At 35.5% G+C, this 22,389-nt stretch overlaps 1 protein-coding gene across 1 annotated transcript in view; it reads right to left on the bottom strand.

Moving 5' to 3' along the window:
* LOC128211536 (telomerase protein component 1-like) overlaps window positions 1-22,101 on the bottom strand; it is a 44,001-nt gene extending 21,900 nt beyond the window's left edge. Inside the window, exons 1-28 of the mRNA XM_052916440.1 lie at window positions 22,035-22,101; window positions 21,736-21,796; window positions 20,278-20,460; window positions 17,191-17,324; window positions 15,863-16,363; window positions 15,197-15,331; window positions 14,626-14,787; window positions 13,893-13,989; window positions 13,467-13,566; window positions 12,883-13,069; window positions 12,462-12,589; window positions 11,343-11,500; window positions 10,788-10,897; window positions 9,789-9,879; window positions 9,179-9,323; window positions 8,089-8,269; window positions 7,495-7,731; window positions 6,688-6,830; window positions 5,931-6,002; window positions 5,423-5,581; window positions 4,707-4,883; window positions 3,944-4,192; window positions 3,313-3,426; window positions 2,847-2,967; window positions 2,088-2,270; window positions 1,534-1,709; window positions 1,012-1,159; window positions 425-601 (exon numbers count right to left, since the gene is read on the bottom strand). Of these exons, the coding sequence (XP_052772400.1) occupies window positions 425-601; window positions 1,012-1,159; window positions 1,534-1,709; window positions 2,088-2,270; window positions 2,847-2,967; window positions 3,313-3,426; window positions 3,944-4,192; window positions 4,707-4,883; window positions 5,423-5,581; window positions 5,931-6,002; window positions 6,688-6,830; window positions 7,495-7,731; window positions 8,089-8,269; window positions 9,179-9,323; window positions 9,789-9,879; window positions 10,788-10,897; window positions 11,343-11,500; window positions 12,462-12,589; window positions 12,883-13,069; window positions 13,467-13,566; window positions 13,893-13,989; window positions 14,626-14,787; window positions 15,197-15,331; window positions 15,863-16,363; window positions 17,191-17,324; window positions 20,278-20,460; window positions 21,736-21,787 (4,320 nt within the window). The 5' untranslated portion in view covers window positions 21,788-21,796; window positions 22,035-22,101. The remainder of the gene's footprint in view (window positions 1-424; window positions 602-1,011; window positions 1,160-1,533; window positions 1,710-2,087; window positions 2,271-2,846; window positions 2,968-3,312; window positions 3,427-3,943; window positions 4,193-4,706; window positions 4,884-5,422; window positions 5,582-5,930; window positions 6,003-6,687; window positions 6,831-7,494; window positions 7,732-8,088; window positions 8,270-9,178; window positions 9,324-9,788; window positions 9,880-10,787; window positions 10,898-11,342; window positions 11,501-12,461; window positions 12,590-12,882; window positions 13,070-13,466; window positions 13,567-13,892; window positions 13,990-14,625; window positions 14,788-15,196; window positions 15,332-15,862; window positions 16,364-17,190; window positions 17,325-20,277; window positions 20,461-21,735; window positions 21,797-22,034) is intronic.
* Between the last annotated feature and the right edge of the window lie 288 nt (window positions 22,102-22,389).

Raw genomic sequence — 22,389 nt, 5'->3', positions numbered from 1 at the left:
TGACTGATATTTTGATATTTTCTATAAGTTTATTACAGTGAACTCACTTTTCATTCAAATCAGTGAATCCTAAAATAGTCCCAATGGCCATCAGTAACATTTTCTTACTATTATTATTTCTTTCTTACAGAAAGAAATAGCAAACCCCCGTACATATATATTTCATTTAAGAGTGTAAAAATATTTATTACTAACTTGTCTCTATATTCTAAGTTAATCTTTATTAAATACACAAATAAATACTATATTAACATGAATGAATAGTCTGTCATTAATTCAATCAATAAATCAATGCATGAATTAATGAATTATTCAATCTCTGAATGAATGAATGTACTGAAAATTGAATGAATAAAAAGAAATACATCAACATTATAATTTGTTTTCAGTTTGCCTTATACCTAATATCTGAAATTTAACGAACCTGGTTGTTGAAAGGTGACTCATTCAGTGTTTTGCGATGTGCCCCCAGGTGGCTTCGGACCACTTCAGCCTTGTCCCACATATCTAGTGCTTCCACCACGAGTTCTCGTGCACCATGCTGACGAAGAGACTTGTGAAACTTTCCCTCCCACTGACAGGTCATGACGACTACCACATTCTGAAAATAACAGCAATTATTTTCATAAATAATGTAAATTTCAATTGTGTTCATGGGAACTAGTTTCTAGTATAACAAAACTGAAGTTCAGCTACCATGCATTTTTCCAAAATTGGACATGATCTTTACAAAACAGACATGTACATTGTTACAGACTGGTTTATCTTTGGTTAGTTTTCCTGGATCACATTTAGGTTGCGAGGCAGGTTGTCTGGGTCCATGTTTTCAAATCCATCCAGTTACGGAACTAACAAGGAACCAGTATAAACTAAAACAATCTGGACTGGTATACTTTTGGCATGTTTTCCAGGAGCCAGTCTAAGTTGTGAGGCAGGCGGCCTGATCCATGTTATTAAATCCATCCAGAACCAGGAACCAGTATTAACTAAAACATACTACATTTTATATACCTTTGGCATTTTTTCCATCAGCCAGTCTAGGTTGTGGGGTAGGTGAGCTGGGTCCATATTGTCAAATCCATCTAAAAAGAGGACAAGCGGGGTACCAGTATATGTGCCTGCTTCAGTCAACATCTCCCCAAACTTCACAACTGTGTTCCTGAAAAAAATGATTTCAATTAAAACTTCAAATTATTCATGTTTAATTTGTTTGTTTACTGTTTGAATATCTTTGGTGGATCCTGTTAGCACCAAGAAGTACAAAAACATGCATTTTTCTTAATGAGTTTTATGATTATTATACAAAGATCAGATTAAAGTTTTGAATACTATAAATAAATGATAATCAGCTGATAACATTTTCAAGATATGCAGTGTTTTTCCTATCCTATAAAAGAATCAAAATGTAAAATTGTAATCAAACATCAAACTTGTTTATTCTGATGAAAGAAATGGAAAAAACCCCAAATTTGCTTGAGCTTTTGTTATAGTTTATTTTTCCATTTTAGACAATATTGTGAAGTTGAAGCTTACTTGAAATCCTCCGGAACTTCCATCTGCAGGGAGAACCTTGCATTCAGCTCATGACAAAGCCTCCTCAGTGTAGCCAGTATGTTAGTTGAGCCCGGGGCAGCTCCCACAAAGTGGTTCAGGATCGTTAGTCCACTGTCACAGTGCTTCGAGGTCTTGTACTCTTGCATGATGTTTGCCTGTGAAGAGAATAAAGAGTAGAAGTAGAAAAATCAGACGGAGCCTCATCAGGGTGGCTTGAATGTTAGCTGAGCCTGTGGTGGCCCCACAAGGTGGTTCAAATTTGTGAGCCGGGCATAACAGTTTCAATACATAAGGATAAGATTGATTTTATGAAATGGAAATACACTCTCTTTTGTGTAGCTTAAATAAACACAAGGCAGGAAATTGGGGCCTCGCAATCTTCAATATGACCTCTGACTTCATTTCACCAAGATGTTTGAGAGAACCCCTTTAACTTACCAGCAATGGAGTTTTCCCTGTTCTAGGTTTTTCAGGTAGTGAGATGACTCTGACTTTATTTCCCCAAGTAGTTTGAGAGAACCCCTTTTACTTACCAGCAAAGCAGTTTTCCCTGTTCCAGGTTTTCCAGGTAGTGAGATGACCCCTGACTTCATTTCCCTGAGAAGTTTGAGACAGTCCTTCACAAGTTTTGTGCGCCCTACAAACAAGGCTTGCTGCTGCTGCACATAGCTCTCATGCAGACTGTTAACATGGGAGTGTTCGTCCAACATTATAGCCTGAAAAATATTTGACATACTGCATGAACAGAAATTAAGAGACACATATTCAGTAAACAACTTTAGGTTCTGCAGGAAAAATTTCAAGAAATTTTCAAAGAGTTCATTTGAGAACAAGAATTATGGTAATTGCATGTGTCGCCTGTTGACAGAACAGTCATCAAATGACAATGAGCAAGGTGCAATACAAGTTTGAAGTCTCTACAACAAGCTGTTCAAAAGTTATTGCAAACCAGTGGCAAGATAATGTTATCCCTATTTGTCTGCAATGCTTTGCAGGCAACACAAAAAGGCAAAGAAACAATCAAATATGCTGAAGGTAGTTTTGTTGTACATGTGTATGCCTCCCATCCCTGGGTTGTTGGTGAGTGCCTAAAAAGGGAACTTTTTTATTGCCTCTCAACATGGACAATACCCAGGGATAAGCCTAAATATATCTCATGGTTGAAAACCCGATGTAGTCATACGCCTTTCTTATTATCCAGCAAAAGTTAAGGAAAACATCAGGATAAACTTCATCACAAAGGCCTAACTGTAAACAAATGTGTGGCTTACAAACAATTACAGAATTTATACCTCATCTGGGAACATTTTCTGTATTCCATTCCAGAGGTTATTGAGTGCCCGGGCCCCAAACTGGTCGAGCCTGGCAACCATGGCCTTTCCATCTACAATCCCGGCCCAATCACATGGGTAGCTGAAATTAACATATAGAAGACTTGTTTTACTCACAGGTATGGTCATATAAGGTACATGTTTTCTATATATGACACAGTGATGTTTATTTAAGTTTTTACTATATTTACTAATGAGTCAACACATTACACACCTTATTTAGGAATGTACTCAGGTAATTCCTAAAGAAATCACTCCTCAAAAAATTCAAGTACCATACTTATTTGTTTATATTCAAGAAAACGCACTTAGCATTAACTTAATTGATTTATAATGCCATTGCTGTATTGGAAATTGTGAAAAATATTGTGTTAAAGTTAAGTGCAGTTTTGTTTGGTAAAACTATGTACAGCGCTAAAATTCTTACCCATCAAAGACCTCCAGCCCACTTGACCTGATGCGGGTTTTTAGATGTTCCATTGCCAGTCTGTTTTTCTCTGTACTCTCAAGAAATTCTTCACATAACTCCTTTGGGATATTGCTGAAAGTAAGCAGAAATATAATACTTTATCATTATCAAACATAATCTTCATTGTAACTCATGATTATTCCAGCTAGTTTACCTTTGCCTGCATATATTCTTTCTGTTTACAAAAACAAAAACAAGTATAATAATTCATCGTATGTCTGTTTGTATTTTCATGCCTTTTTGATTTCATGCAATAAATGATGTCACAGCATTAAATGTTGTACTTTGCTTGAATGTGATGCTGTGTTTTATAAATACAATGTACACGTTTCACAGACATAAAAAGTGAACCCTGCAACAACACCTCTAGGTGTTGAAAATTATCACAAGCCTGCAAGCCCTGTGCTATTAAATTTCTGTCTGGGCTTGATCCAGTTTTTTATTTAATATAGCAGGGCTTGTTTAAGTTTGAAGATGGCAAGCACTGATATAAAAATTTCGGCTTGTAAGTCCACAAATCTGAATCTGTTGACTACACCTCTATTTATCATAGAAACAGACTAACTAATTTAATATGAAATCTACCTACCATTGAAAGCCATTATCCCTGATGAAAAAGAAAGCCACATCTCTCCTATCAGTTTTCGGGTGAAGCCCAAGAGCCCCTGCCTGCATTTCAAGCTCCGTAACTGAAGCCCCGGGCTTGTATTCCCGCACCCAGGCAAACTCAGGAGTGTCTGGGACTATATATTCGTCGGGCACCCAGCCGTATCTCTCTCCCAGAATTCCAAGGAAAAACTGGCACCGCTGAACTTCAGAGAGGCATAGCTCCAATGTTCTGGGGTAAAGAGAAAAGTGTACCAAGCATATCAATAATTATATAAGAGTATTTTACATGTGAACAGTTGACAAAGGTAATCAATCAACTCATAACTAATGAGATCCTACATGAACATACATGTAACAACCACATATAATGCCATCAATAAACAGCAGATGGATTTTGGAATGTTCTCAATAACTCTGACTGTTGGAAATTAATCCAAGAACAAAAGGACGAAAGCTTGTTATTTGTAAGATTCATTTATTCAGCCATAGAAACACTTAAACTTAATAATACTTAATAAATCTTCACTGATTAACTGATGCATTAATGACCATTGGGCCGTTGCTCAAATTTCTTAAACCAAATTTATTGGATTAAAACTAATTACGGTAAACCCTTGGTAATTTTTACTGTAAGTTTTTCTTGTATAAAACTAGAATGGATAAAAAACAGCTGGGCAACTGGCCGTTAGCCATACAGCACTAACACTCTGTTGTATTCCAAAAATAATACTGGGTCATCATACTTTGAGTTCCTAGTTTCTTCCTCTGTTACGCCCCAGCGAAGGTCAACCTCATGTACATTGATGAAGTGCTGCTTGCCAAGGGCACGTAACTCTGGAAACACAAACCGGGTCAGTAGATCACGCTCCCCGTGCATGTCACGGAATGTTGAGGAGATGAAGACGCGGGCTGTACGCCATCTGAAGAAAACAAATGAATCACCATATTAGGACTTGAAAAGCATTTCCTTTAAACAAATTTACAAGAATTTAAAATTTTAACCAAATTTACAATTTTGACAATTGTTGAATACATGCAAATATCAAATCATGCTTAGTTGGTCAAAACTTCAACATATTTTTGTTAAAATGTTTGTGTTTTTAATAAGGTTTAGTTTTCCCTTGAAAGGCAAGATGGTGGGAATTACTATTACAATAAAAGACTCCTGAAATAAGAACTTTCTACAGTACATCAATTTTACATCACTATCTTCAAAAAATACCGTAATTGTGAGTGTGGGAATCCATCTGAAGATGTTGTTTCTGGGTATTGAACTTATGATGAGAAAGAGTAGCAAATATTAGTGGAATGAAACTCTAACAAAATTAGAGCATAAGTATTGCTTTTAGACAAAAGCCTTGTATACTACTCCAGGAGGACACCATCTGATCCAGTGGAGTGGATAGGAGCTTTGGGTTTTAAATATCAAGGCTGTAAGAAATATTGGACACATCCATACCTTGGTGTATAAGAAACCATCTGCAAAGGTGTTTCGGGGTCAACTCGAGGTGGGGCCAGCTTCTCCCCCGGTGGGGTTGGGAGTGGCTTCAGGTTGAAAGCTTCGTCTATCTTCTCAACATGCCGTAACTGACCACCGTCCCCTCTCTCAGCAATAAACCTTTAAATAAATATATTCAGAATAATTATCAATGATTAGCCATCTCAAACTCCCTTAAAGAAAAAGTAAAGTGAACTGAGCCTAAATCAACTAGCTAGATTCTTAAATCAAAGAAACAATCAAATATTTTAACACTACAGCAATATACATACACTTGTATACAATTATGTATGTTAATTGATAAACTTTTAATATCGATTATTCATTTAACAAATCCTATACCTTACCTTACCAATTACAACTGCTTGTTAACTGATATATTTTTGAAGGAGGAATATTTCTCATTGTCTTAAAAGCTTTTCTCAAGTTGTCAGCAAAGAATAGTCTAAAAATCTCAACTACCGGGTACCTCAAAATTTGATCACTAAATCCCGAGATGTAGATGTTATTCTCATGCTCTGGTTTGATGTCTTTGGCAAACCTGCAAAGCAAAAATTATAGATGATCATTATCAAATCATTCAGCTCAATACTAAAGACCAAGACTGCTATTTTATTACATTTATAAAGCAAAAGTAGGTCATACCGTTTTTTAAGATGTAAATGTACCTTAAAAATATTCTTAAACATTAATCAAATTGATTTATATTCAAAATTGAAACCCTCAAAATATTACCATTCATTTCTCTAGAATTTACATTCTCAGACATACCTACACGTATTCGGAACACCTTGGCCATTTTCCATAGAAAACAACCTCGGATATCCATGGACAATTTAAAATGTCAGAAATCATTACATTTAACTAAGATGCAAGTAGATCGCATAGTAATTTCAACTTAGCAGTTAAACTTAATGATTTGACTATAGTGAGTCATAATTATTTATGCAATATTTCACTTCAATCAATTTAGACTTAGTAATACACAATACATGTTAAAACACTACAATTAATTAATACTGTTTTTTTAAATTTTAAGACCTTCTTCTGCTTATGTACCGACATATATCCGAGGTTGTTTGGATGGAAAATTGCCGAGGTGCACTGAATGACCTACATGAACATTAAATTGGGTTGTCCGAGAACTTGATGGAAATGTTTGCTGCATGAAAGTATTTTTAAACTATTAAAGAATATTTATGATTTCAAGGTAAGAAACAACATACCCAGAGGATTTTCCAGCAAAGCCCACATTGACATAGAGTAGGTCAGGGTTCACTATTCTTCTGTACATCTCCATGAATGAGTTCACTAGTTGTCTCTGACCTACCTCACTACCGGACACGGTCATCAACAACAGGTTGTCAATCTGAAATGGAGAGTTAATTTGAAGAATATCAGCTTTGGAAGTACCGGTACTTTGGGTACATTTTTTTTGCATTTACATTTACAAAATATAATTTCTCTCCGTTCTGTACTGAACGTATGAATATTTTAAATGATTAATCTTAAATGATTTTTATCCTTAGCCCAATAGAAAACAAGAGCACTGCTGAACAAAAGACAATCAACAGTTTTTGAGATATGGCAATTATGGAGTTATTTTTTCCCTTATAATGACATCGTTGTGAAAACCAAGACAATGACAGTTCCTCAACTTTCTGTCTCTGAAAAACAGACGTGGTAACTAAGCCAATATGACAGGTAAAAACAATATAAGGTTCAGATAGAATAGTGGGAACCTTGTTTAGAGAGATATTATTACGTAAGACTTCAACTTAATTATAATGTATATTTATGCAAGTTATTGCTCACATAAACATGTGAATAATATTTTTCTTACATCGATACAACAATTTTTTAACATGATTTTCTTACATTTCATATGAGCCCAAGTGTTCGTGCTTTGTTGAGCTTTTATAAGCTGTGTACAGCAATATCCCTTTGATTGCCTTTTAAAAGTGCTGCTCGAATAAACTTATATAAAAAACATTAAACAAAGAAATGAAACCACAAGGATTCCAAAGATCAACCTGTATTCTATCTCGCAGACCGTCATACAAGATCTCCATGGGTAGACCCTCGTTGAAGTTCCCAAGACGACCCTCAGTGACATCAGTCTCCAACACGAGTCGCATATTCTCCAAGATTGTGCCAGTTTTGGGTTTCACGCTGATGTATCTAGACAGGTCTGAGTCGAAGATGATCATGGTGCTGTCCTCGCATGAATACTTGCACATCAGACCCAGAAGGATGCATACCTCCCTCATCTAAAAATAAGGTCAATAAATACTCTATGTAATATAGAATGGAAAACATGTTGTTGTTTTCAAATGCTCACAGACTACTTCATGTATTGGGGTATGCAGATGTCTATTTTAAAAATTCTCAGTTTTGGTATCTCATAAACATACTAATCAACATAATTATTTATGAGCTAAGTTTTCTTTGTATTTCAAATAAACAAAACATTTGTTATGCAATTTCTAAATGATTATATCTTAAATTGCAGATTAACTTCACAGTTGTCTTCTTTTTCTGATCAAGCTCAGCCAGTTATACACGGTATCTTTATTACCACATACATGTATGTATTTTAATTTTGTTTGTCTTGTCTTTGAACTTACAGTTCTTGGTTTTCCGAGCCCTCGAGCTGCTGTACAGGGAGCATCCATTGCTGAACTGACATTACACAGTATTAAAGTCCTTCCTCTGATAGGAGCCACATTGTAAACAGTTGCAATCTTCACAGCTGTGTCTAGGGCTTTCCTGTACCGGTTTATGATTCCCGAGTCAAAAGGCGTCTCCCTGAAATGTGGATATCATTTTTGTTTAGCTCTGAGGTACACAAAAAACTTTTCCTGCTCAGTCTAGCAACATTGTACACTGTGGCTCTCGTCACAGATGTGTCTAGGGCTTTTTGATTCAAGTTTTTAATTAGAAATATTAACTGCCACTGCTACTAGAACTATAACAATTCTACATAACACAAAGCGTGAGTTGTATAAACTTAATCACTAGTAACTGTTTGTACCATGTTGTCAAGGACAACGTTCAATAACAAGCATTTCTATAAATGAAAAGCATTGTCATATCCTCAACACTATTAATTGCATGGGTATGCTCCGCCTTCTTGTTACCATTCTAATGTGGAGGATAATGCAGAGACGCACACCAAGAAAACTCTCTTAAACATGGTACAAGTGTGGTTTACAGGCAAGCATTTACCCCCCTACCAAAGATACATCAAATTATCATTTCATGATAAAAATATACTAAACAATTCTATGTTTTAATGTTTTAGATTTTATAAAATTAATTTGAAATCAAGGAAATGACCAAAACTAATTCCACACCAGCTAATCCACAATGTTTGCAAATAAAAGACTACATATATTAAAAGAAATGATATGTAATTTAAAACTAGAATTTTGCAAAACAAAAGTGATGGCTGAAAGGGGCAATAAATATTGTCATGACCTTGGCTTTGATCTACTCATGACCCTAAAATCAAATGGGGTCACCTAGGGTCATCTACTGACCATAACCAAGGAGCGAACCAAGCCTAAAAAATCTTTAAAACATTATTCAAAAGTATCATTGATCAGAAATGAATGACAGTGTTGATGATGACACGAATGCTGGACAAGTTTATACCAATTTGTCTCATGTATTTGCAGATGATACCAAATCCTTCACAAAAACAATCAGACTCACTTTGGTTTTTTGTCCTTCTCCTTTTTCCTCTGTTTCTTGATGGCCCACCAGTTGTCAGCCGTCAGTTTCTCTTTCTTCGCCTTAGTATGCTTAGGTTGGCCTCCACCAGCTGCCATTTCTTCAGCCTCTGCTATTATAGCTGCCTCTGGGAAATAATAATAATAATATTTTTTGAGATGATACATTGGATAATGTATCCAGTATAAGTAATTTACTGTGAATTCTCTACTTTCACAAGCATAGTTGTTTGCCCCCCATGGTTGCCATGTCAGTTTATATTAATATAGTTCCACTCGATTGTGAAGAAACCTGACAGCTGATGTAAACCCTCAAGTCTGTTTTATGGATAGAAAACAACTGGGCCTTTTTGGTCGAGAGAATGTGTCCCTGGTGGGGTTTGAACACATGACCTTATAGGTGAAAGCTGGACAGCTATACAACTACCTTAAGACTTAGTTCTTTAAAACTTAGTTATTGTTAAAAAAAATATGAGCAACCCAGCCACAGACAAGATCACAGCAAGGAAAATAGCTAGCATTTTTCTCTGATGATTTTTCCTAAGTTTCCTGAACAAACCATAAACTGCTATGGTCCATTAACATTAACTTACGGGATGTTTCATAATCCTTTTGAAGTTGTTCCAGTACTTCATAAGCTGAGAAAAATCTGAATGGAAACTGCTTGCTGTTGATTACTTGTCTCTGAAAGATGGAAAAAGGGTTATGGTACTATAGTGTAATACAATGTCACCTTAGCTTTGATTCAATACAGTCATGTAAATGTTAACATAGTCTTTACAATAAAGTGTCTTTTCTGACCAATTTAGCATGGCAATTTGACTGCTAACACAAATAGAAATATACTTGATCACACAAACTGTCAATTTTAGTCAAAATGAGGTATTTTTCCCAATCTAAAAAGCCCCAGCCCAACTCAAAATGGTTGAAAAAAACATTGTAACAAAAGTGTTAACAGATGTAGTACTACCCTTTATCAAAATCAATTTGCAATGTTCACAATGTGTATAGAGAATGGATGTTAATTGGCTCATGCTCAAGTGGTTAAAACCATGAACATGAATGTGTTCTTGACTGAAGAAAGTTTTGAGAGCTTCTGTAGACACTTATGTCATGAATTTGTGAACATTTGTGCAGTGTCTTTACTTTGATAAAAGGTTGTAAATTATGTAGTTATACAGTTGAAGGTCACTTGTTTTGCGCTTCACATTTTCAAAGTATGTACATAAATATTTCTATAAATGTGTAATTTCAAAACACTATCTGGAGCTTGAGAAGCAACTGTAAATAACAATTATGCCTCTGGATGCATATAAGTATGCATTTCATTAAAAGATATGAAAAATAGGATTACCAATTCTGCATATCGGTAACAGTACTGTTAGAGTGAAATAGATACAATAATTTTGAATAATTATGTGTGAATTTGACCAATGTCACAAATTTTGGGCCAAAGTCAGAAAACCCTAACCTTGAAAACAAGTTCAAGAATGAATTGTACTATATAATAAAGAAAATAATATAAAACCAATGTGTGTTTAAGTTTTGCTGTGTGACACATTCCATGACTAAGATGTTCTCTATAACCTTACATCATCAGTGAGCCTTCGAATGATCCCAGTGTGGTGTTTGGAGGAGATCCCAGCTTTAATCAGGTTTCTCAAGTTACGCAACATTGCCATGAAGGGTAACTTCTTGTGATCTGCAAATATCACATGGATTTAGATTAACACATTGGTAGTGTCATGAAAAATAAATCTTTCTTGTGCAAAACATCCACAGGTTAATTGCATTGTTTCTTTGTTGATGATTTGCTCTTTCTTACATTTCTCATCTTACTTTGGAATACTGTGGAAAAATGTTATTTTTTATTATGTTTCTTAACTGCTTTCTCAAAAAAGCAAGCTTAACATTTCTCCAATGTCTTTAATTCCTACACTTTAAAACCACATATTGGTTTTCAAAGTTTAAGATTAAAGCATTAAGCTGCTCATCCCCCTGTATGCCGCAAGTTTTATGAAAGGGTATATAGGATTTTTGGTGGAATGGCCACCTGGGTCTCCAAAGAGTTTATTGGCTCAGTATAAAAACACATAAACTATGTGTCATTTCATGTGAATCTATATCTAAGTTAAAAGTCCCCCTACCTAGCAGTTCCTGCCATGTCGCTGCCTTGTTCCCCTTAAGTGACACCTGAGTCTCCCATGTCTCTGGGACAGGCAGCTTCATACGCTTTCCAGCTCGCTCTTCATCAAATGTTCCTGGTAACCGGCATCTGTAAAACTCTTCTAGGGTTGTTGGGTACCTGGAATGCGAGACCAACATATACATCAAGTTTCATGAAGATAAGTTTTGTCATTTAAATGATTTAGTGTGATTACATAATTAACTTATGATAGTTTACTGTTATCAAGGGTGAAAACAAGGTCATTTTAATACCATTTTATACGGCTTGAACCTTTATTCCACAGTGGATCAATGATGCACTAGGAGTTGTGTTTTCTTTTACATAGTTATAAGAACAAGCACCCTTGACCAAGAATGAAGTGCAAGATTTCATTTCAATTCAAGTGCCCTTGTGACCCAGATTCCCAAACTTAAGCAACAAGACACCATGCCACAAAAAATTGAGTTATCAATGAAAACCAGAAGTTGACTATGACGGAACTCAGCTTTCTTTTCTCAATGAAGCATATGGCATGTTACACTGTGTAATGATCAAAAGTTGGTATACACCAAGATGATGCCACTATAAATGACCTACCTATAAAGGCACACTCAACACGTAGGATATATTCAGTGATGTTTAATTTATGTATCAACAACATGTACATTCCTTTATAACATCCCTTCAACATGTTCTTATGTATCAATACACATGTACTCAACGGACCTACTTTTTGCCAATTAGAAATATCATATTTTCCACTGGCCAAGTGATATGCAGTATAATTATGTACCTACATGCACATACGCCTTAACATACCTACAATATATTTTTATGTATCAATACACGGCCCTACTTTTTTCAATGACACACCTGACATGCTCCACTTACCAAGCTACATGCAGTATTGTTATCTACATGTATTACTCTTAATAATTGTACGTGGACAGATTTTTTTATGATTTTTTATATGGCAAATCCTTCACTATGTTAGGGATGAGAAAAAAAAGTTTAACACATCTATTATTTAAGACTACTACATGTATAAGCCTTATAACCCTACAATATGTTCTCATGTACCAATGTACAAGTGACCTACTTTTTCCCAATAAGGCACATGACATGTTCCACTGGCTCGGTGATGTGTAGTTTCCGGATAAGCTGCTTCAGGGTGAAGCTCATCTTCTGTAACTGTTCAGGGCTCTCTCCATCATCATACACAATGTCCTGGAAGACAAACATATACATGTGGAAGAATGGTATGTAGTTAGTTTCTAAACATCTATCATATCTCATAATTATGATTATATATCAAATTCTTAGAATTTTTTGTTCAACTTAATCAAATCACTTCTGTTGAATATTCAAAAAAAATCATGATGAATTTCAAGTCAACCATAATATTAAGGGTATGAATTATCTGTACTTTTATGGTAAATTAGTACCTACAATTCAAGGTGTCCAGTCTACTGGTACATTCAAATACAAAATTGGCCTAACAAAAACCTTCTCAAACCTACCTTCTTATATTTCTCATACTCTTCATCAGAGTCAGAGTCAGATTCAGAGTCAGACTCAGAGCTGCTGGTGTCAGAATCCAGCATGGATCGTTTTCTTGGCTTCCCTGCTGGGGCAGATTGTGTCCCGCCCCTGGCCCCTCTGCTGGCCCCACGGCCACCTCGTGATCCCCGAGACGCACCTCGGCCCCTTGATATAGAGAAACACATGTAAGTTTGAGTTTGAAATTTGTTTAACATATAGCCAAAGTGTTGTTGTAACATGATATAGCTTGTTAATTGCCCATTTGAGAGTCTGACTGAAGGTGATGGTAAATGTAGGCCCTTAGGGTGTCCATGAGGGAGCACCCCTGGGGACTGATGGGGACTCACAACCTCTGAGGTGACAGATGGACACATAATCATATCAATTCACAGAAGTAAATTGAATTGAGAAATGTCCTAATAATATGTTCTGAATAACAACACAGTTACCTTCCCCTCCTCCAACTCGGGTTGACTGCTCTGATTTTTTAATTATTATTGCATAACATTATTATTATTATTACCGCTAACTGTATTTACAACTCCTTAACAGTCTAGAGTACCTTCCCCTGCCTCCACCTCTGGTTGCCTCCCCTGACTGCTCTTTCTGCAGCCTCTCCTTCTTTCTCTTCTTCTTGCCGGAGCTCTCCTTGTTGTACTTGGCTAAATTACATTAAAAATAAAAAGGTTTTATACCAAAATCTGCCTAAACTGGGCAACACAATAGCAAGATTTTAATCAGTCTATTACACATACTTAAATCAAAACCTATACAAATGAAATCTACCGGTGTACTTTTTTCCATCCTAGTTCTATCAGGACGTAAACTGAAATTTACCAAGTTTAGATTTAGATTAGGCCATTTATAAAGTACTGCTTTTCTCCTTCAAAGTCAATTTACATACATGTAATCATTTCATTGACATTTTTAAAGATCAAAATGATGCTTTCCGGTCAATAGTACAGTACATGTGAATATCTCTGCTTACCCAACTGGTATTTGTCAAAGTCCGGGAATTTGTTCACCATGGCTCTCCGTAGAGCTGATGGAAGGGAACCAAGGGGCAGAGTCTTCTCAGGGAATGCCTGAAAGTAGGTACTTGTGATATAACTCTCAATTGTACCATGTTTGAGAGTGTTTCTTTGTTTATGTCAGCACATTTACATGTACTACCATATCTGAATGGTAACCGTTGGCATGGGCCTTATCGAATGTTGACCATGACAACATGGAGAAAAACAGTTACGTCACCCTCAATTCTCTAAATTAAAGTTATACAGTTGTAAAGAAACATTCTGGTATAATCTTAATAACTTGGGTTGTGGGTGCCGTAACTATAACTACATGTTCCAGGTTAACATTGTCTTAAGATAAAAGGTGTTCAAACTTTTGTAACTAGACAGTCAAGATTATGACAACATTTTGTAAATTTCTTAAGTTATTTTCTCAAAAAAGATGAATTTTAGGACATCAATGATATGCCTTTAACTATATCCAAGGCCAACATACTATTGTCCCATTATAACTGTTATTATATAGCATATAAAGCAATAAGAAAACCTTTTGCATAAAATTAAAATGGAACTACTAGTAAATAAAAACTGTAAAAAATGATACTGTATCACTCAAAATGACAAGACAAAGGCAATAACTTACTGTTTAGTTTCAACAGAAAGTGAATGAAATGATCCTATTAAGAACATATAATTGTATGGACATACTGAGTATATCTCAGCAACTTCAATCCAGTCTGAGGGCAGGGCTATTGAGACGTTGAAGTATCTCTTCAGGTACGGTCTACATGCCGGTATATGGGAGGCCAGGGCTAGAAGGAAGTTGCTTGTTGTCCGGATATTCAACTGCTTCCTGCTGTATAGCGCTAGCTAAAATTCCAAAGACGTGTGTTGCATTTTTTAACTTCTGGCTCTACATTATAAGCATGTAGATTGATGGTTAAACCATTTAAAGAAACACACTGTATTATAAACAGAATGATAAAAACATATGATAGAGCATGGCAAGTAGATATATTTTTTAAGTGCATTATGACTTCATAAATATTAAATAAAAAAAGAGTGGTATTTTGGTTTACCAGGTGTTTGCCTCTTATCAAACAGGTTGTGTGTTTGATACCCATCATGACCAACAAGAATAAAGGTTTAAGGTAACAACAACCATAAAATCAAGCCTGCAATAACCCACTTTTTTTCTCTTTAAAATTCAGCATAGCTCTGTTAAAAAGACATGATAATTTCAAAGCCAATTAAACTTAGGACTGATTTTTGCACTCACCTTCAGAACGAACTCCGGGTCATAACAGATGACCTTCTCTGACATTGTAACCAAGGTAACGCGGGTTGGGTCAGCTCCTGACTTGAAGTCTGGCTGACAAATCAGAGAACCACTCACTGCATTAACCAGAGCAAACTGAAAACAAAGGGTTTTGAAGATTTAAGATTTCATTTAAGTATTATTTAAGAAACTAATTGACTATAAAATTAGGAGTATCCATAAACTACATGTATCAATATTCCAATTCATTTAAGTATGACTGTGTCAAACCCCAAAAATAGTAAAGCATAAAGAATGTGACAAAAAGGAAATAACACCACTCATACAAAAATTAATATGACACAAAATAAGCATCAGGGGTCATATTCGCTAAGAATCTTAGTGACAATTTTCAAATTGCATTTTTTTTACCGAAAACGTTCTAAAAAAAGAGAGTATTTAAAATAGTTGTTGTCAAAAATTAAGAATTCTTCACTCAGTTGAAAATATTCACTAAGATGCTTGATGAATATGGCCCCATTTATCAAAGAAAGTAAATGATATTTCAACAAATATCAGCACAAAGATCAATAATATCCTACAACAAGAACTTACAATACACTTCTAGAATGTCTAATTATCTACATGCATATTGCATAACATATATAAAATATTAATTCATAATACCTTCATCCCATTAACATCATGCAGTTTTGCCCCAGCCATTAGGGTCCTGTCTAAATCAGGGGGTGTAAACTTCGGCATTGAGATTTCTTTCACTGCTGGCACCTCATTGGTCAGGTTATACTCTGGAGTAGGGGCCTCATATTTGCCTAGTTTGATTTTCTTTCTTGACTTTTCTTTTTTCTTGCCACCAGTTTTGATCTTACGCCCACCACTTTTTGCTGAGCCAGTGCTGACACTACACAGCAATGTGCTTGAAATTCCTGTTGACAGGCCAAGATGAGAGGATGATTCTAATTTTACTGAAGTTAAGCCCAAATTAGTGGACTGTAACCCTTGACGGCTCATTAGTGTGGATCCTTTTGTTAAAGCTGACCCTATAGCTAAAGAACCTGTGGCTGCTAAAGAAGAGCCTGTTGCCAGGGAACTGTTGCCATGTGACAAAAAGCATGATCCTGTTGATCTAGTTGTTGATGACGTGTTTCCAGTAAGGGTTAATCCAGTCTGAAAAGCACAATCCACTTTGAATATTATGATGATAATTGAATGTTTTTCGAAACTAAATTTAAATTACACTATTTGTTGCTTAGAGCTGCACTCTCACAGATGAACCATATTTACAACTTTTTTATTTTTTGTTTTGGAAAGAGCAAACTTTTGCGTAAATATCCCAAAACCAATGATATAAGATTGCTGACAAAAAAACGATCGTAGATTTTCATATTTCCATTCGAAAATTAATGTTTAATGGCTTAAACTGTTACTAACGGTTTAAGAAAAATGCATAAAAAATCACTTTTTGAACTTAAATATTAAAATCTGCAATCTAAATTTTTGCCAGCAGTCTTATATAGCTGGTTTCCATGGATTGTCATAAAAAATAGGCTCATTCCAAGACAAAAATATAAACAATTGTCAAAACTTTCTATCTGTGAGAGTGCAGCTTTTACTTAGAGCGAGAATTGAAATTTGCAGTGAGAAATATTTTATAATGGAGGATAAAAGCAAAAATAAAACCTCACAAAATTAAAGTAATCTAAAATACTTTAAACATATATGCTAGCAGAAAAAAATGTGCATGATGTTAAACTTATCTAAATATGATATGGTTACATTTGCTGATTAAACGGTAATTCATCTCAATCATTGAAACTTTCAATGCAACTCAGATAACTCTAGAAGTGAGGTGAGGTGTACTCCCTCATTATTTTCAGTATTATACTTGTTCAAGTTTCTATATATATATATTGAACATTTTCCCAGGTATAAAGTATACAAATGTTTTTAGCATACACAGCTTCTTTATTCTATTGGTATACATGTTCCAGTACCTTAAGAAGTGTTGAAGAGAAGCTAGAAGTGGTTGAGTTACTGAGCTGGGAGAAAGGTCGTTTTTGGTCGTCACTGTCCGTACTGGGCTTGCTCAGAAGACTCGAAGTAAGGGAAAACCCTAAATTTCCCCTGCCTGTATTTTAGAACAAAAAAAGATGATAGCTGTATTTGTACATGTATATCTACTCAATGCTACTCAGTTTCCATCTGGAAGTAGGATTAGGATGGTTATTGTTCCCAGTTTATATTTTATATACAGTAGTGTTTTCAGCTTAAACTGTGAATTTCTCATCTATTAGCATATTGAAATCAACTTTTAACAATTAAAAAACAAAAAGCATACATGGCATGTAGTTTATGTTCAGCCCTTAACATGAAATTCCCTATCAACTAACCTTGTTTTTGCATAATTATCTTAGAAATGTTACAGTTTATGAAAAGCATGGTATAAACTTGCATATATTTTATATTGTGTACAATGTATTAACAAAAAAAAAGAAGTATTCATGTAAGGGCTATTCCAGTAAAACATATGTCCCACCCCAGGAAGGCACTTTCAAAATGGACCATCCCCCTTCAGAAGTTTATTTGATGAGAAAAGAACCCCCTTTAGAATATTTTTTGAGCAAATTCGGACCCCCTTGAGAAGTTTATTTTTTTATACGTCTATATGCAAAGATTATTTGCAATTACTCTTTTGTAACTCTTTGATCAGGTGAGCTATATAGGACCTTATAGCTCACCCTAGTTTCTAAGCCAATCATCACCCAGAGATTTTCAAATCTTTGCTCGAATAGGTTTCATATAAGATCACATCTGCATCCAATAAGTTAATTATTATAACTAGGTCAACAGACATGGCGCGCGCCAAATGAACTTCGAGCAGCCAATGGGCACGCTGTATACGGCCTTGTTCGATGATTGGCTTAGAAACTAGGGTGAACTATAAGTCGGTTACAGCTCATGTAATGGAAAATAACAAAACTTATTACTGGGCTTCGCTTGTAATAAATTTTGTTATTTTCCATTAATAAATTTGGTTATTTTCCATTATATGGACTATAACCTACACACCACGGTTCTCTTGTTTCTTCATATTTGCTATAAGTGCATATTAAGCCACATGAGGCTGAAACTTTCACCCATGTAATTATATACAACCTTAAAATAACTTGTGGTCGAAATGTTAAGGGGACGAAACATTCGGATTTATAACATTTACGCAATACGTACAAATTATGATTTCTAATAAAATTCTAGACAACTGTTGTCAATTTCAGGGGTCGACACTAACCATTTTTCCAAGGGATCCCGAAGGGACACCAACATTTGAAATCAGGTGTCCCTTCCTGAAATTAGGAGTCCCTTCCACTTTTTACATTTTTTCATTGTTGAGCCTGTTTTAATATTAAATTCAACATCCTTTTACTTTTCAATTTGTAATGCAAGTATAAACCACCATAATTATTATACATGTTTTCAGCAGCATGTAATGACAGGTTAGTAGCACTGAATGGCAGTGAGGTATATTTTGGTCTCTAAGTTGGTAGATTGGGTTCAAAAGCGGGAGAATGTCTTAAGTCCCTTTTGTTTTCAGTCAAAAACAGAGATGGATACAATGTAAACAAAAACTTGATGTTGTTACTATTTTTAGATTTTTGGAAAATACGCATAAAATACATCATGGTTCAGGGTCTTGTCAAATGTCGGTGCTTTTCATTAAGAAACTGTAGGAATATTACATCTGGCTTGTGAAAACTCCAATCAATATTTAGTAGAGCTGTTGATAAATCAATCAGACTGCCCAACAGTCGTAGTGCATACTGGAAGAGCAGACGACCAAAAATTGTGTATACATGTTAATTTTCGCGCCAAAAAGTCATAAAATTTTATAAATTTATTGAATTAATGAATAAAACCCTGCAAATTTTATTTCTATTATTTTTTATCAAGGCATAAAATATATGTCTTTAAAATTAACAAAGAATATTGATAAGTTGAATGCCAATTAACAAAGAATGCTGAATGTAGGATGCAGTTCTTTTGTGTCGTAAATGTTACTGTAAATACTCAAAGGTCGCATCATATTATATAAAAGGTATCATCAGAGTTGGCATCTTTTTGGGCGGTTCTGACACATAAGCAAAACAATTCCACATAAGTATTTTACCGATAATAAATCTCTGTCAGCTCTGACCTTGTTTAAAATGTAAACAACAAAACGGAAGCGTTAACCTGCATGCGCCTGTGAAATGACCTGTTTATTTATAGATTCATGACGTAACTATAGTCAAATAGTCAGCTATACTTTCGCTTTGACACGGACCTATCCGTGGCTTTGATGAGTCCGATAATGATAATTAATAATATTGTTTTGACATGTGCTGTCAAGAAATTTAGGGAGCCCGAATTTAGGTAATAAATTAATTAAATGCTACTTATTTATTGATATTTAGCGTTTATCAGTCAGAAATTTAAAGTGTCCCGACGGAATACCGGACTTCGAAGTTCAGGTGTCCCTCCTGAAAAACTGGTGTCCTCGGGATCCCGGGACCCCGTTAGTGTCGAACACTGCAATTTGGTATACTTACCACGAAACGTATCCACACATGCGGCGCAACTATTGGTTTCTAGCCAATTTTGTAGGTTGGTCACGACTTTACAAATTCTGGCGCCTCCGCCATCTTGTTGTCAAAGGACGCAACTTCTTCTGATTTCCGGTACCGCGGAACCGACGCGTAATATCGCGAAGATTTGTATCCAAACCAATTCTGTACACGACGTTCGGTAAAATATGTTATATGGATAAAAAAAAACGGTATTTCACCATCGGGCAGTGAATATAAATGAGCAGATACGGTCAAAAGCAAAAAAGAAAATGACGCCCCCCTATAGAAGCGAAATTGGACTTATCACCACCCCCTACAGTAGCAAATTAAGAAAAAGACCTACCCCCTACAGAATTTCTTTATTTTGCCGTCCTGGGGTGGGACATATGTTTAACTGGAATAGCCCTAAGGAAAAAATGGAGAAATACACATAATGAAAAATGACTATCAAATAGTCACCAGCACATGATTACTCACTGAGCATTGTAGACTTTGAACCAGTACTACCCAGCAATGTGTTGCCTGTGAGGCCAGACAGGAGGCTGTCTCGAGACTTTTTTTCACAAACATCTGATTTCTTGCTATCTGGTTTCCGTTTTCGCGTGTCCTGACCAACACTCCCTGATAAAAGTGTGGATGACTGGAGAGAGCCAGCTAATCCTAAGATGAAGTCAGTTTTATTTTAATTATGCAAGACAACCAACATATATCAAAAGCTGTGTAATTCTTGAACCAAAAAAAAAAAATGTTTTATTGAAATACAGTTAAAATTATATGCATATGTACTTCTTAAAGCTGCACTCTCACAGATATAACATTTTTACAACTTTCTTATTTCATGTCTTGGAAAGAGCAAATTTTTGCGTAAATATCTGCAAACTAATGATTAAAGATTTCTGACAAAAGATCAGATCGCAGATTTTCATATTTCCGTTTGAAAATTAATTTTTTACGGTTACTAACGGTTTAAGAAAAATGCATAAAACATCAATTTTAAACTTAAATATAAAAATCTGTGATCTAAATTTTTGTCAGCAGTCTTAAATAACTGGTTTCCCTAGATTTTTACCCAAAAATTGGCTTGTTCCAAGACAAACTAGAGCTGTCACAGGAGTGACGAATACCCCCAAATGCCGCCTGGACACAGGAATGGCAAACCATTCCTTTGAAAAGAGGCCATAACTCCAAGGTTACTGCACACTGCATCTTCTTTTATCATGCATGTATTGTTTTATTTAAATCTGTTGAGTAATTTAGAAGTTACACTGCTGACAAGAAAAACTAGCCTTTCATGAGTTATCGTCCGGAAACCGTTTTTCTATTTTTAGTAACAATGACCTTGACCTTGGCCCCACCAGCCCCAATATCGAACTTGACCTGTATCTTCTGATGTTACACCTGTGTACCAAAAATTTTTCAAATCTGTCTAGCCTTTCATGATTTATTGTCCGGAAACCGTTTTTCTATTTTTAGTAACAGTGACCTTGACCTTGGCCCCACCAGACCCAATATCGAACTTGACCTGTATCTCATGATGTTACACCTGTGTACCAAAAAATTTTCAAATCTGTCTAGCCTTTCATGAGTTCTCGTCCGGAAACCATGAAAACCGACCGACCGACAAGCTCACTCCTATATACCCGCTCAAACTTCGTTTGTGGGGGTATAAAAATAACAAAGTTGTCAAAACATTCAATCTGTGAGAATGCAGCTTTAAAGTGATGTTGATTAAAGATTTTATGAAACTTTCAGTGCTTTAGAAATTGTTTCCATGTTCCCTTAGAAAAGCCTTAAAATTAGAAGAAAAGTATGCCCTATTGATGGGCGACTAGTAGTTATTGGATATGTTACATATTAGAAACCAATAGTTGTACATGTACAAATGTATACTCAGTATATAATATAGAATTGCATATATTTATACAAGCAAATTACCTGTTGTTGTCCATTTTGACAGCAATGGATTTTCACTCCCTCTGCTTGACATGATGATCTTCTATCATGCAAATACAGCAAAGTTGAAAAATACAAAATATTTCACCGGATCTGACTCCGCAGCCCAGCTGTCAGTGTCAGCTGATCAGAGACTGACACACCTTACACAAATCATCAAATTATATTAAGTTGTATAGTTTCAATCTTTAAGAGCAATATACAGTCAGCAATAGCGTTCAAATACTGTACGTGTAGCACCATTATCACAAATTTACTTACTAACTTAAATGCATACTTACAGACTTGTTTCATCATGCTTAACAACGATTTCACCACAAAAAGTAATTCAGGATTGTTGACATTATCTCCAATATGAAGAGTATTGAAATGATGCAGCGGTTACTTCCCTTTGCCTTTACGGCAAGGGAGAGTTCATTGCGATGGGAGACTGCGCTTAAATTATCCTCGGCCATTTCCCAGGTATGATTGCGCTTAAAGGGCAGGCTACATGGGAAGGCTACACGGGAAAGGATAGTTATAACCCGGATAACGCGAGAAATTTCACACGATCGGATTTTACGGATATGATTAAATGGTTTAGAACTGTAAATATATCTAATCAAAGATAATTATATTCTTTTCAAATGACTTTTT

The sequence above is a fragment of the Mya arenaria genome, chromosome 12 (genome assembly GCF_026914265.1).
Source record: "Mya arenaria isolate MELC-2E11 chromosome 12, ASM2691426v1".
NCBI classification, from domain to species: Eukaryota; Metazoa; Mollusca; class Bivalvia; order Myida; family Myidae; genus Mya; species Mya arenaria.
This window is presented reverse-complemented; position numbering and strand designations above follow the sequence as displayed.